This window comes from Tamandua tetradactyla, chromosome 1 (assembly GCF_023851605.1).
Source record: "Tamandua tetradactyla isolate mTamTet1 chromosome 1, mTamTet1.pri, whole genome shotgun sequence".
Lineage (NCBI taxonomy): Eukaryota > Metazoa > Chordata > Mammalia > Pilosa > Myrmecophagidae > Tamandua > Tamandua tetradactyla.
Window position 1 is genome coordinate 125246649 of NC_135327.1, and position 15157 is coordinate 125261805.

Consider the following 15157-nt stretch of genomic DNA (forward strand, 5'->3'; position numbering starts at 1 on the left):
AGCTCCTACAGGTTAATTTGGCAAGATTTTGATAATTTCTGTGGAGCATTTCATGAAAATCTCATCAGTGGCCACCTCCAGACATATTTAATGATCACATTTTGTTTCTAATCTTGAAGGCTTCAGTTACACAGAATATTAAAATTGAATGTTTATGTTATACGACCGGTTTTAATTAATTGCATGTACATTACATAAAATATGGCCAATAGCCAATAGATGGATGAGAAAGCAATAAAAAAAGAGTAGCTGAAGTCAAACACAAATACACACACACAGAAAGCACAACACCTTTTTATTAAAAAAAAAATAAAAAATGTACCAAGGTTGAAACATGGTATCAGGGAAAATCATCTAAAGTCTCCCAAGCCCTGGAATGATTTGTGATTTGGACAATTTTTTTTTTCTTAATTGGCCACAAACTCTACATTGTGGTCTCCTTTCCTAGTTAAATGCCGGACTTAAGGAATGATGCAGCTATAACAGAAGCATTCAGTGCTCCTGGAGACAAAAGGACCAGCACTGTGAATTCGGGTAGACAAGTGACTACACCAGAACAAACTGAGAAATCCAGTCAAGCTCATTTGCGTATATTTGCATTGACTTGCTTTGAGATTAAAACTATGACTCTGCCCCTACAAAGTTTGGGTTAAAAAAATGTTGGGTTTTTTTTTTTTCCTTATTTTTAAGAGCATCAGAAGGCTTTCAGACTGTACACACACTGACTCCAAAAGGTGAATCAAACACACCCTTAGGGGGGAAATTGCCTCCAATTGATAACTGGTTGAAAAAAGAAAAAAAAGCAAATCAAACCATCTGAAAACAGCTTGTCATGGAAACCGCATGTTAATGTGACAATACCCCAGCAGCTTTATGGTTTTCCAGACAAGTCCTATTTTGCCACCAGTATTAAAAGAAACAAAAGAATACATTGGATTTCTATACACTACGTAATGTTTTTAAAAAGTTGTTTTTTAAAAACAAAGCCTGGTGGTAATTTTAAGGTGTCTTCTAAAGCCATTTAAATCCCATGAATAAAAGCTTTCTGCACCAGATTTATAGTTACACCATTCTAAGGATATCCACAATAAGAATGCTTTAACAGTTATTCCTTGGGTGAAAACTAATAACCATTAAAAAAAAAAAAAAAGAATTCTCAGAAATTATCTGTTTGATTGAATCACCTAATACGAAGTCATGCTTTAATTTAGATAAAGGATTACTATTTGGGGATTCTGTATAATGAAACCTTTTAGATAGCTACTATAATAGATTAATCAAAGAAAAAGAATATAAAATTTCATCTTCCCACATAAAATTGAATGCTATATTTGTTTTTCAATTAGATATAATTTTTAATTGGCCTGAAATGAATGACAACGACTTATAATCTATGACAATTGTCTTATAACCATGAAAGTAACTATTGTATCAATGATTGTTTTAGCCCCTTGTCATTTTGTCACAAAATGTTTTCAAGAGAAAATTTAGTAAAGATATTTGTAATCTGTAAAGGAATAAGAGACTTGTTTTCCAAATGTATTTGATGTTTTCCACCTAGCATTTTCAATTTCTTATAACCTTATTTCCATATTATGAAATGTACAAGTAAACTTTCCATCTCTTTTAGAAAAAATTGTGTAGTGTGACTTATGTGTGTGTATCCGTTTTCAGATAGATAAATTCTAAGAGTAGATCAACTAGATAATTCCTCTAGGAGTAAGCTCCTTGAATGATATAAATATGGGGTCTTCAGGAACAAACAATAAAATAGCCTTATAAATCCAACTGCTGTTTAAAATGTATATGAACACAGATTTAACCATTTATTGATTGCCTATTTATGATTTCTGTATATCCAACATTGTAGGAAAAGATAAGACAATACCTCATAAAATTCCTGACAAAGGTGATGACTGATGATTTAGAACTAAATCTCCATATTATAAAGTCATGCAAATTTGCCCCTTGAAATTTAAAAAAAAAAGTTTTAATATTAAAATTAGAGTTCTCTTTTAACAATCCTCTTTGAGTAAAGAAATAATTTGTGTACTTCTATTTTCCCCTGTAATGAAAACAGATCTTTGACTTCACAGTGTCAATCACAACAATGCAAACAGAATTCTTCTTTGGAAGGACTGGTCTAAAGGTTTAAGAAGACTTTTTCATTAAATTCCTGAATTTTTATACTGTGAGACTGGTTAATGAGACACTATAAAATATAAAGATAGTACAGACAATTAAAGCTCTATTTTCAGGCACAAAAACCATATAATTTTGTACAAAACTTTGATTTTTTATTTGTGAAATTAAAAATATGGTATTTTATATATATATAAACTTCTATTCCTCTATAAATATAGATGACTTTGTGATAGTGAACAGAATAAATGTATACCAAATTCAAAGACCATTGTCATTTTAGGTTATGACAGACATAGATAAATTTAGGTTCTAAGTACCAGCATTTTGATAAACTCTTAAAGTTTAAAACAATACAACCAGGAGGATTGCTTTTCCCCTCCTTTTCACAGAGAACAGAAGATATAAATGGCTTTGAAAGATTTACATTTGACAAATTTCTGTAAATCTGTAAGAGGAACACACAGGATTTAATGCAGACCTGCACACTTTCCCTTTAGCATGCTGCCTGTATTTTGTTTGAGGAGCTAATCCCATCACTTATACCACCTTCTTTTCCTTCTGAAATCTTATCGTTATTATTAATGGTGTGGATTACTTCTCCCTCAGAATATGTTGCTGCATAATAATCATAAACTGAAAATGTAGAACTTCTACATTTTAAAGTTTCTGATATATGTCTAATTATTGTTTGATAAGAAATTAAGAAAAGAGCACTTGAATTTGAGGAAGCCCATTACATTGAAATCTCCTTAAAGTTTTCATATTTCGTTTATGTTCTCCTGTCCTGTTAATGATGGCAAATATCAACTCCTGAAAAAAGCTTTCCAAGTGACCTCAAGCTTTCACTTTACAGAAGGGTAAAATCTAAATGCTTGGGCTGTCTCAGTCCTAGAGGCAGGTTGCCAGGCATCGGTATGCAATTAGAATTAGCATTTTATAACCCCATCTTCAGTCTCTCCCAACCCACACAAAGCTTTATGCTTCTTCCCAAATCTCAGTAACCACATCTTTCCATGATGCTGGCCAAACCCATCCCAGGTTTTAGACACTAGGGAATGAAATGAGCTCATCCATCAAAAATTAAGACAAAAAAAAAGTTTGGCTTTGATTATCCCACTCACCCTCTAACCAACTTACGGTTGGAAGAGAGAGTGTCAGGGGCCTAGGAGGGGAAAGAGCAGGGAGGCTGGGACTGCCAGCGCCCACGCCCGCGAACGCGTACGGGGCTGGGGGAAGGTTCTCAACAGTGAAAATTCAGCTGCAGGAAGTCAAAAGGACAGGCCTTCGCAATTTGCGCCAGGCAAGGCTGAATTGGGTTGGGCTGGGACCCACTCCCCGATTTGGAAGCTTTTTGGAGGTCGGTATCTTAAGGGCCCCACCCTAAGCAGGGAAGGGAAGGGAGGGGGCAGAGAGAGGAGAAGGGAAGTGACCCCAGCCGCTCCCCGCAGTGCAGGACTCGACCCCAAGCCGGCGCCCAGACAGACCAGTGCAACCGGCGGCAGGGAGGGGCGCGAGGGCACCCGCTGGGCGCGCTCGGGTTTTTCCCCTCTGCAGTACTCCGACAAGCGCAAGAAGGAAAAGCTTCAAATGGTTGAACCGCCCTAAATAATTAAAATGAAAAAGAAAAAAGCGTGATCGGCTGTCATTTAAATACAAATATACTTACAAAAATCTTACACAGTCTATTTACAATCATAAAAGCGTACAGTCCTGGTACCAGAGTGTTAGGGTCGAGTCAGCCCTCACGTCCTTTGCCCCCAGGCACTGACGCCCTTGCGGGAGTTGTGTTGTTAAAAGAAGGCTGCAAAAGTGTCTGGTTCGTTAACGAAGGCGCCTCAAGTAGCCAGGCCCGGAATGAATTCCACCGGGCAAGGTTTTGTGGAGTAGCTGGGATTGGGAATGGGCCGAGCCCCCGCGTCTCAGACGGTGGTCTCCCCCTGTTTGCTATTGGTGAGCCTGGTGTAGAACTTCCTCCAGGAGTTGAGGGTCTTGCCCGACCAGATCCAGAACCCCGACGTGATGCCCACGATGAGCGTCATTAGGTACTTGATCATGAAGACTGTGAAGTCGGGACTCATGGGTGGGTGCGGAGGGGCGCCCCCGCCGGCTTGGAGGTGGGGGCAGGGGATGGCGTAGCTCTTGCAGCTCTGGGCCACCCAGCTGCGCTCCCACTGGTCCCGGAAGGCCTGTTCATAGAAGTAGCAGGCGATAACTATGGTGGCCGGCACCGTGTAGAGCACACTGAAGACGCCAATGCGCACCATGAGTTTCTCCAGCTTCTCGGTCTTGGTGCCGTCGTGCTTCATGATGGTCCGGATGCGGAAGAGCGACACGAAGCCGGCCAGCAGGAAGGATGTGCCAATGAACAAGTACACGAAGAGGGGCGCCAGCACGAAGCCACGCAGCGCGTCCACGTTGTTGAGCCCCACGAAACACACTCCGCTCAGCACGTCGCCGTCCACCTGGCCCAGCGCTAGGATGGTGATGGTCTTGATAGCGGGCACGGCCCAGGCGGCCAGGTGGAAGTACTGCGAGTTGGCCTCTATGGCTTCGTGGCCCCACTTCATGCCGGCTGCCAGGAACCAAGTGAGCGACAGGATCACCCACCAGATGGAGCTGGCCATGCTGAAGAAGTAGAGCATCATGAAGAGGATGGTACAGCCCTCCTTCTTGGTGCCCTGTGCCACCGTGCGCGCCCCGTCCTCGGCGAACTTGTCGTTACACACCACCCGGTCCTCCAGCAGGAAGCCGGCGATGTAGGCCACGGCCACAGCCGTGTAGCAGCCCGACAGGAAGATGATAGGTCGCTCCGGGTAGCTGAAGCGCCGCATGTCCACCAGGTACGTGAGCACCGTGAAAAGGGTGGAGGCGCAGCATAGCACAGACCAGATGCCGATCCAGGTGCGCGAGAAGCGCAGCTCCTCCGGTCCGAAGTACATGAGCCCGTATACTTTGGTGGGCTCACAGGGCGCACCGCAGTCCTTCTCCCCCAGGAAGTGGTAGTTGAGGTAGGAGGGCACCTTGAGGGCTCGCGGGCACGAGAACTTGCCTCGCTCGGACCCGCCGGCGCCCCCAGGGAAGCCGCCGCCCCGGTGTGCCCCGCCGCCGTGCTGGGGGTTGCTGGTCCAGAACTCTGGCAGCAACGAGGGGGTCGGGGTGCCCTTGTCCGACGTGTTCTGGCCCACGCACAGCTCGCCGGCGCCGTGCACCGGGAACTTCTCGCACTTGAGCGTGTCGGGCCACTGGAAGCCGAACTTGTTCATGAGCGCCTCGCAGCCCTGGCGCGCTCGCTCGCACAGGGAGCGGCAGGGCGGCAGCGCCTGCTCCAGTACCGTGCATACGGGTGCGTACATGGAACACAGAAAGAACTTGAGCTCGGCCGAGCACTGCACCTTTACCAGAGGGTAGAACTGGTGCACCTCGAGACCCGCGTCCTCCTGATTCGTGTGGCCCAGCAGGTTGGGCATGATAGTCTGGTTGTACGCGATGTCCGTGCATAGCGGGATGGAGATGGGCTGGCAGTAGCCGTGGTCCGGGATGGAGATGCCCCGCTCTCCGTTGTACTGTTGCCCGCTCGGCTGCTGCTGGGGCGGCGGCGGGGGCTGCTGCCCCGGCCCGGGCCCCGGCCCTTGGCCCGCCGCCTGCGCCTGGACCCCCAGCAGCTGCGAAGCGTCCAGCAGCCAAAGTAGCAGCAGCAGCCGGCGCGCCAAGCGTCCGGGGTCAGCTGGGGGACGCGGATGCGGGCGGCGGCGGCTGCGGGTATCCCAGCTCCCCTCCGCCGGCGACTCAGTCGGGAGCGCCCCAGCACAAAGTTCCCAGCTCCCGCTGCCGCCGGCGGCCCGGCACTTCTTAGGCGCCTCCTCCTCAGCCATACTTTTTCGGCTCCTTTCTTGGCGCCGCTTGGCTGGGGCTAGCGGTGGCGCGACCCGCGGCGGTTTCCCCTGCGGTGGGGGAGATCTCCTCGGCGTCGGTGCCCTCTGTCCAGCCCAAGGCCCGCTCGACCAGCTCCCGCTCCGCGTCCCGCAGCCGCCGCCGCCGCCGCGGAAACTTGCGATTCATGAAGCGCCAGCGGCGGGTAGAGCCCGGGTGGCTCGGGTACGCTGGGGTCGCGTCTCGCTTTCCTGCCCCTCGGCTCGCAGGCTCCCGGCTGGCGGCGCCGCGCTAGTGGCCGCGGCCGGGTAGAGCGCTCAACTCACTGCAGCCAAGCGGCCAAGGCTCCCCCCAGCGCCTCCGCCTCCTTCTCCGCCGCCGCCGCCTGACCATTTGTGTCAATCCCTCAACTCGCTCCTTCTCCTCTCCCTCGCGCGCCCTCGGACCGGTTTCCAGGCGCCCCGCAGTCTGTCTTTCACCAGGAGGGAGGAGCCTTGAAACCGACGCGGAACTGGAGGCTCAGGGGCCGTCGCCCAATCGCGGCAACGGCTTCCCGGCGCAAAGGGCGCCGGCCGCCTACTTCCCACAGCGAAAGCCAGCGGCGGGCGGGAGGAGGAGGAAGTCGCGGTGGTGGCAGAGGCACTGCTCTGGCACAAAGAGTGGGTTTGCTATGAAGCGGGACAAGCTTGGTTGCTTGTGCTTTTGAGGATGAAAGGACGAGGACAAGTAGGAGAATGGTCCCATATGCTGCTGGAGATAATGAATAGGAGTCGGCGGACCGCGCGACTTGGCTTTTCTTTTCCTTTATCCATTTTCACGTTTTTGAAAAAATCCTGCTCTTCACACTGGTTACTAACAGCAAATCGAGAGCTGCAATCAGAACAGATGCCTTTGACTTAGGAGCGCACGATTTCCTTTGAGTTTGTGTCTATCGAGGTTTTGTTTAATATGTTACTCCAATAAAAACAACAACAACAAACAACCCGGACCTGGCAGGCTGGGCTTGGCGGGCTTTGGACGCGCCATTTCCCCCCAGCAGAAGTTCTCCCGGGATCCCTGTCAAATGAAGAACAACAACAAACAAACACGAACTTTGACGGAATTTTAAAAAGTAAAGTCAGAAGCGTGGTCAGCTGCTATCATCCTTCTTTATAGCCAAACTCCTTTTTCTCCTTTCTAATCGAGTCAGAAACAGAAGCGAGAACAGCTTGAGGACCCCACGGTGAAGGCGGTGGGGCGCGTCTTCGGGACAGTCCCCCTTTTTACCCAGACCCCAGAAGTGGCGCGGGCCGGAGCCGCGCTCGCCAGCGGCGGGTCCTCGGGAGCCGCGAGGAGCGTTTGGAAACCCCGGGGACGCCCTTAGCTCTGATGGGAACCCTTGGGAGTGTCACACCTGGGCCAGTTAGGTCCCACAGGCGGGGCTGCAGCTCGGTCTTTGACCTACTGGTATGCAAAGCTGGGAACGCCAGGTTCTGGGGGTTTTTTGGTTTAGAGAGAGAGTCTGAAAGACTCTATTTAGAGAGAGTCTGAAAGACATTCCTTTCCTAGTCCCAGAAGAGTGCAATCCATCTAGAACAGACTTGCATTTTTCCTGTTGTTGTTTTCCGTGTAAGATTTTTAAAGGAATGTTGCTTTAACCACTCCAGCAACTCAGTTTATCAGTTAAGTGCCATTATATGACTAATTCTACCAAGGATTTGTAGGCCTATGATTAGAACTCTGTCTCGTGATACTCTTCTCCAATTAATTTCTTTCATTTGTTTAATAAATATTTGTCACATACTTATACCATAAAAACATGTGTTAGGTAAAATGGTACAAGGATGAACAAGACATGGCCCCAGCCCTAGAGAAGGACACAGTTCATGGGGGCTCAGAAATGTAATCAATTATCATAATGCACACCTCAAATCTGAAAGAGCACAAGCGAAGCAACCCCTTGAACTGGGATGTGGTGGGAGAGAGTTTGGATGGAGAAGCAGGTAGAAGGTGCAAAAGACTGGAGCTCTGAAGTACTTAAATTGCTAAAGTGCTTAAATTATAGGGAAGTGAATGTGGCTGGGAACTTTTGGGGAGAGGCAGAAGAAAGTGTCTTACTCCACACTGAAAGAGTTTGGATTGAATTGTACCAGCAATAGAGAGCTACTGAAGCTAACTTTTCCCCATGTAAGTAGGGAATAACAGGATTGGAAAGAAAACTGGCCTCAGGAAGACAATAAAAAGAGAAAATCCTGGGGCAGACTGTCACTGGGTAACTTTAACATGAGTCTAGACATAGAGGTCACTACTTAAGATGGGTGTTACTTGTAATGCGTGCTGTCATAGCACTGTGAATTTCAACACCATGAATTTAAGTGTCTCTAAAGAATGTGAAGTCATATATTTACTGTAAAAACAAAATGACATTTGTCCCAGATACATATATTACTGGTTTTCAGATATTCATAGATGCAATAAATTCCTAAAAATACATATTTGTCTTCAATTATTTCTGAATTTCTAGCATATTTTCAAAGAAAAAGCAACACATGCTAAATGTATAAGTATCATATGTGTGTGTGTGTGTGTGTTGGCAATAATCCATGAAATATTTTGATACTGAAAAGGAGTTTGGAATAAACAGGTGCTCTCTGAGGTCCTTTGAGCAATCACATTCCATAATTCTGTTCATTTTACCCTTCTGCCTCTTGGCCCACAGGCTCCCATGGATGCTTTTTCTTTAGTGCTCTCCTCTGATGCTCACTCCTCTCCTGACCCATGCTAAGGACCTTCCTGAGCCATTTTCTGTGTATTATTCTTCTCCTGTACAAATGTAACGTCTTGTGTTCCATTTTCTCAAGGCCATTCCAGGTTGAATGGACTGGCTTAAAAGTGAATTTATTCTCAAAAGTCAATTGCCAAGAAGGATCACGTGTTAAGCATCTACTGTCACCATCACCCCAAATCTTCCCCTCATCCTCTGCCCCTTCCGGGAACTGTGTATTCCCTGTGGCAGAGTGCCCAGTTCTGTTCCTAAAGGAGGTAACACTCTCCTAATTCAAAAGTTGCTCTCCTGAAATTCTTGAGCTTGTTTTATTTCCACCCCATGATGAAGTTTACAGAGAGCAGATTCAGCAGTGCAGCCAGGGTTAAAAAAGAAAAAAAAAAAGTCATTCTTTCCATATCTTGGAGCTGGAAGGTACCAAAGACCTTATGTAGAAACTAGTTCATTTTCTCCAGTTTACAAACAAGAAAGCCAGGGCCGGAAATGTTAAAGGATGTGCCTCAGGTTAAATGGCCTTGCTTAGTTTGAATTTCCTTAGATACTTACTTTAACCATTTCTATGTCCTTTTGAGTAACTATTATTCTTTTTATTTTTTAAAAAATTTCTTTTTATTTAAATCCTTCTGTAGACGATCCTCCTCAAAGATTTGTATAAAAAAGATCCTGTAAAATAAAAAATGGATGTATTGTCATCCAGAGCTTAAAAAACAAAAAAAAAAACCCACTAGATTTTCTCTTCGTTATACCAATACAGTATTTCATTTATCAAACCTCTGTAATGGAGGGACACTATTAAAATCAGGAACGGTGCCGAGTTGTAACCAATAGCAACCAGTGTTATAGAAGGTTTTCTTTTGGGGAGGGGAGGAAGGCAGTGGGTAACAAAATATTAGAACAGAAAAGCAGGAGATGTTTAATTCAGACTAAAGTATGTCATTTTCTCAGGATGTGAAAAGATCTGAGATCTACAGATAAAAAATTTTACGAAATAAGTATGAACTATTATAAACTCTGTAATGAAAATATTTCAACTAGGTCAAAACCTAAACATGCCTGATTCCTGTTTGATATTGGTTCGTCAAGCTTCATACCTAAGTTTTCTTATATTAAAGCTCTCGTTATATCAGGCCTTTCACAAATCTTCTGAAGTTTCTCCAGCCTGATTAGGTCAGGATGAATGTAGACAATTAGCAGGGATAGAGACCCAGTTCCAATTAGATACAGTTGAGTGCACATGGACACACAAGTAGTTGGGCAAATGCTCCAAGTGCAGCCTGACAGACCCTAACCTTTTAGATGAGTGGTTTCGTTGCTGGCTGGTGGATGGCAGGCTTGAATTATCTTTGTGGAATAAGACAGAAACAGGTGAAAACTATGTTTTGAGCACCTAAGATATATACATGTCATTGTTCTGATTAATGCACACTATGTAAACACGCTTACTTTCACAATTCTTTGAGGTAGGTGCTTTTATTATCTCCATTTAAGAAGTAAAGTTCCCGGTGCCTGCCCGTACGAAAAAAAAAACAAAAAGGAAGTGAGGAATCTGAGGCGCAAAGCAGGTAAGTAATTTGTCCAAGATCCAAGAGCCAGGTAAGTGCTGGAGAAGGTCAAATAGCATCGTGACATGTCTGCTCCTAAAAATTATAGAAAAATGTGGTTTCTGGGTACAGATCATGGTGATTCCTCAATATTTATCATAGTTTTAGATCTCAGGATATATATGGTAGGGCTATAAATGTTGGCACTCACTGATGAGTTAGACTAGCATTTTTCAAATTGTGTCCTATTAAATAGTGTGTCTCCCCCAAAGGTTTTCTGTGAAATAAATTTGATCAGATAAGTTTGGACAAAGACCATACTCTACGTCCTTGTTGGCGATTCATGTTAACTTACTAAAATCTTTGAGAAGTCATGAAGTAAAGAATTCTTTTCAAACTTTGTCTTATCTTGCATTCCCCACATTTGGGATGTGCACACACACACATATTTGCAGGTATGGATATAACTTTATCTCTTTCTCAATAACTTTCTACCAACTTACCCACCTATCTACATATGCACATATTATATTCACATTTTGCTTGACACTAGTGCGCTTTATAGTACAGTTTAAGAATTGATTAATTAGACCTAGTGATTTTTATTGACCTAGTTCACTTTTTAATCATACTTTACAAGGCTGGACTCACCTCTCTATCACTTTTGTATGTCAAGGGTAGAAAATGAGAATATGGTCTGCAGTGCTTTGAGTTCCTGACTCTTCCCTTTGAATTCCTAGTGACAGGACAGTGATTGGTTAGAAAGCTGATGGTGACAGAGAAAGCTCAAACTATACTGTTCCCTCCTTCCTGGGAGGCATCACCTAGGAATCTCTTATATTGTCTTTGTAGGCATACATTAGCTGTCATTCTGCCTAAGCTCTCAGCATAAATCTCTACTTCATTTCTCTTTGAGTTTCCAACCCAGGCATTTCTGAATAAACTAATTCTCATCTTCCCAAAACATTTGCATTCTTTTGCAACAATTCTAAAAATAAATGTGTCTTCTAATTCTTCATTTTTTCCTTCATTCTTACACAAATGTTTTTGACACTGGCAAGGTAGTTCTTGGATTCACTTACACATGAAGCCTCAATTTATAGACTGTCTTTGAAAGGTCCATCTCTTTTAACATTTCACTTTCCCTGAACCAGCTTATCAAAAGAGAAAGTCAGGTTGATTTTCATGACTTTTATCTTACAGGGCACTTTTATAGCTGATTCATATTAAGATCCCAAACTTAATTATCTTTTAAGAGTGAGTTCATAATTTATTAGAATTTACGTTTTAAACATATACTCAAAGATTTAATGTAGATGGGTGTGTTCACTGGGTCTAAATGTGAATCATGGATTATTTGCACATAAATCTAAAGAAACATATATTTTTAAGTACTACAGAATTATTAAAGGGAAAAAATTCGCATCACCCAATTACCATCAACACGATTGAGTAATAATCACCCCCAAATTTTCTTGTAGCTCAAAGATTAAACTATAAATAAGATTTTGCTAAATATATCACTTAAATCTCAGTTTTTCAAAGAGATCACATTAAACTATCTCATGACTCTGCTTTGATTAGTTCTGTTGTCACTGTGCAGTTGGCCGTACACACTATCGGAAAACTTCTGGAAAACATACAGGCCTTTATATTAGATTTGAAATGTGGTTCTTCTGTGAGGCGTTGGAAAAGAAATATAGATGATCCCTTGTAAATTAAAACCATATGTCTCCTGTGCTTAAAGAGAGCCCTCTGATTGGCTCAACTGTGGAAAGCTGAATTTGCAATCATTTTGCTAAGGAAAGAAGTTTTTTTTTAGGAGAATAAGTAACTTCTGCCTTTGTAAGTGAGCATTTCTATTCTTTTTTTCTGGAAAGCTTGACATTTTTTGCCTGTGAATAGGGGGAAATAATGTTATATGTCTTTTAAAATCTGACAAAATAGTTTGACCAAATTGTTTCCTTTGTGTTTTTTTCTTTTTCTTGCTGTAGCCTGCATCCTCTGGCTGGAGGTAGCACGTTTTCCAATACATAGTTTCCAAGGTGTTGGTACAACTTCTTAAAATAACATCTTTGGAATTATGATTAAGATCAAATGGAGCATGCACCCAGGCATTTTCATATCTGACATGTATCTTTGGCCAAGATAAAGAAAAGCACCGAGGTATTTCTACTTTATTAGGAATCTAAGGCTAAAAAGATGAAAGAAAGGAAGGAAGAGAAGGGAAGGGAAAGGAAGGGAAGTTTCCTCTATATCATAGTGCCTGACTCAGTCTTCACAACAACCCTCACTGAGTGGCAGGATGAACACCTTCATTTAAGATGCAGAAATTGATGCTTAAAAATCTAACTTTGGGCGGTGCAAAAGTGGCTCAGTGGCAGAATTCTCACCTGTCATGCCAGAGATCCAGGTTTGATTCCTGGAGCCTGCCCATGCCAGAAAATAAATAAATAAAATGCTAACCTGCCCGCAGTCTATCAGTGCGCCAACCAGGAGTCGAAAGCAGTTACTATGTGCATTACTGCAATCAGATGCCAGGGGAAACGAGATAAATCCCACATTTTGTAACCTAATTAAAGTTCTTTGGGAAATACAATATTTTTCCAAGAAACTAGCTCTGAAACAGCCATTTGGGTCTTAGAATATAAAGGATATCAAATGTCATAAAGGCAATGTCAGATGGCTGTTTGTTAGACCCATATGATTAAAAACTCAGAGTACAATAGTGAGTCTTAGAGGAAAGTGTTTCTCTAGGTAGGTAAATAGTAGGCTCAATATGTAGCTTTTCTGTGATCTGATTTGATCCATGGGTGGATTTTTAGGGTAGGGGATATACACACCCCTCTCACATTCATTTCTACATAAGAAGAAAAGCTTAGACATTGGAACATTTTTCAGTGCTGGGGGAAAGGCATTGCCATTTTTTTTTTTAATCATGTGTTTTCTTGTTTTTCTGAGCCTTGGTTTCCTCATTTATAAAATTAGGGTGATAATCTAGTATTGTCTGTCTTGCTGGCTTTAATACACTGTAATTCTGATCACAATATAGAGGTATGCTTGCTTATACTTAAAAGTCAGAATATTAATCAATAGGCAAGTGCATTTAATAAAACTGCCTCAGCGCATTGATTTTTAGGAATCTCTGCATTATTCACCTGATAGATTGGAATGCAGTAAGGGTCTGTTTAAGCCAAGGGCTTTTATGTTCAGCTTTTCTTTCCCCTTAGTCCTCTCAAGAACAGTGGTAAGAAAATTCTCTGTCTGCGTGGGCTGGCGTGCTTCTACTTGGGGTCTCCTGGTCTGGGGAGATGATATGGCATTGTATTTGCTGCAAGCCCTTCAGATTAACTCAGAACTTTTAGTTTAGGAAAGAAGTAAACTTTGTAGTCATTAGAAACTATATTTGCATACACATGAAGATTGGGTCTGATAATTCTGAAATAGTTGCATTTTCCCTTTTACCCAAGTATTACCCTCAAACTATATTATTTTCTAAATGCTCCATATACCAATTGCTGCAAACAAATCATCCCAAACTTATTGGCATAAAATAATAACCATTTTATTATGCTCACGGATTCATGGAGTCAGGAATTTTGAACAGGGACAGCAGGAATGACTTACCTCTGCTCCATGGTGTTTGGGAACTCAGCTGAAAGAACTGCAACAGCTAGGGGTGACTTCGGCAGCTGAGGGCTGGAACAGCTGGAGCTATAGGATGCACTTCCAAAATGCCTGGTCCCTTGGAAAGGGTGGCTGGAATTTGATGGGACTCTCAGCCTGAGTGTTTACAAGTGACCTCTCCAGCATGGCAGCTTTAGGGTAGTCTGACTTCTTATATGGTGGCTTAGGGTTCCAGCAAATAAGGCAGATGCTGCATGTTCTTTTATGACTCAGCCTTGGAAGTCAAATAGTATCACTTCCCATGTCTTCTAATGGTGGAAGCAGTCACAGACAAACCCAGATTCAAGTGGAGGATACATAGGCACCACCCAGTGGGAGGAGCTTCCAATAATTTGTAGCAATTTTTAAAAACTGCCATACTAAATAATCTGAGTGTACAAAATAATTGGACATTAGTTTATGGGATTAAAGATAGTGTAGTAGTGACATTTATTGAGTGTTAGTTAATATGCTAGTTAATTTTCACATCAATTCTCTGAGGGAGGTCAGAGGAGGAAAATGAGGTTTAAACAGTTGAGGAAATGGTCACACCTAATGAACAGGAGAATGGAAATTTGAACCAAGACTGGCTGGCTGTAGAGTCTATAAGCTTAGTCACTGTCTATAAAGTTCCTCCTCGGCTAACTAGAGTAAAGATTTTTAAGAATTATTAAGAAAAAAATGCTAAAACTTTGGGCCTTCATGAAATATTAAGAAATGTTTAGGATAAAATTATGGAAACATATTTGGTGGTCTTGGACCCTTAGCAAATGAACAGAATATTTCACCTCCTCAGAGACACCTGCACATTGGCAAAGTGCATCCTGACGTGATTGGGCAAGCTCAAACTGGAAAAAGCTGGAAGCTTCCTCAGGTAGAAACGGACTGAGTCATGGGGCCTATGGATTACTGTATTGTGATTGTTGAGAAATCAGGCTTTTGTCCCTGACTCTCAATTGGCTATCATTCCATAATTCAGAGATTGCTTTGCATCCAGACTTCAGCTGTTCTCAAATCATATTCCAATGAAAAATTGTTTCATCTTTCAGAGCAATTAAGAAGTAAATTACTAAAGCACAGAAATATAAAGCTCACATGTTTAAACTCAATCTTCATACATCTGACCAAGTTATCTAGCAAGTTCACATCTTATAAAAACTATAAAATTGCA

The 15157-nt window shown here is 43.0% G+C and overlaps 1 protein-coding gene across 1 annotated transcript; it reads right to left on the reverse strand.

The window, feature by feature from the left end:
• Window positions 1-1968: 1968 nt before the first annotated feature.
• On the reverse strand, window positions 1969-6561 carry FZD1 (frizzled class receptor 1). The gene has a single exon (XM_077118048.1). It carries the CDS (start codon window positions 6015-6017, stop codon window positions 4065-4067), a length of 1953 nt encoding a protein of 650 aa, XP_076974163.1. The 5' UTR covers window positions 6018-6561; the 3' UTR covers window positions 1969-4064.
• Window positions 6562-15157: the final 8596 nt, after the last annotated feature.

Excerpts from the sequence above, each read along its gene's own strand:
- FZD1 (XM_077118048.1), bottom strand. The coding sequence starts at position 6,017 with ATGGCTGAGGAGGAGGCGCCTAAGAAGTGCCGGGCCGCCGGCGGCAGC.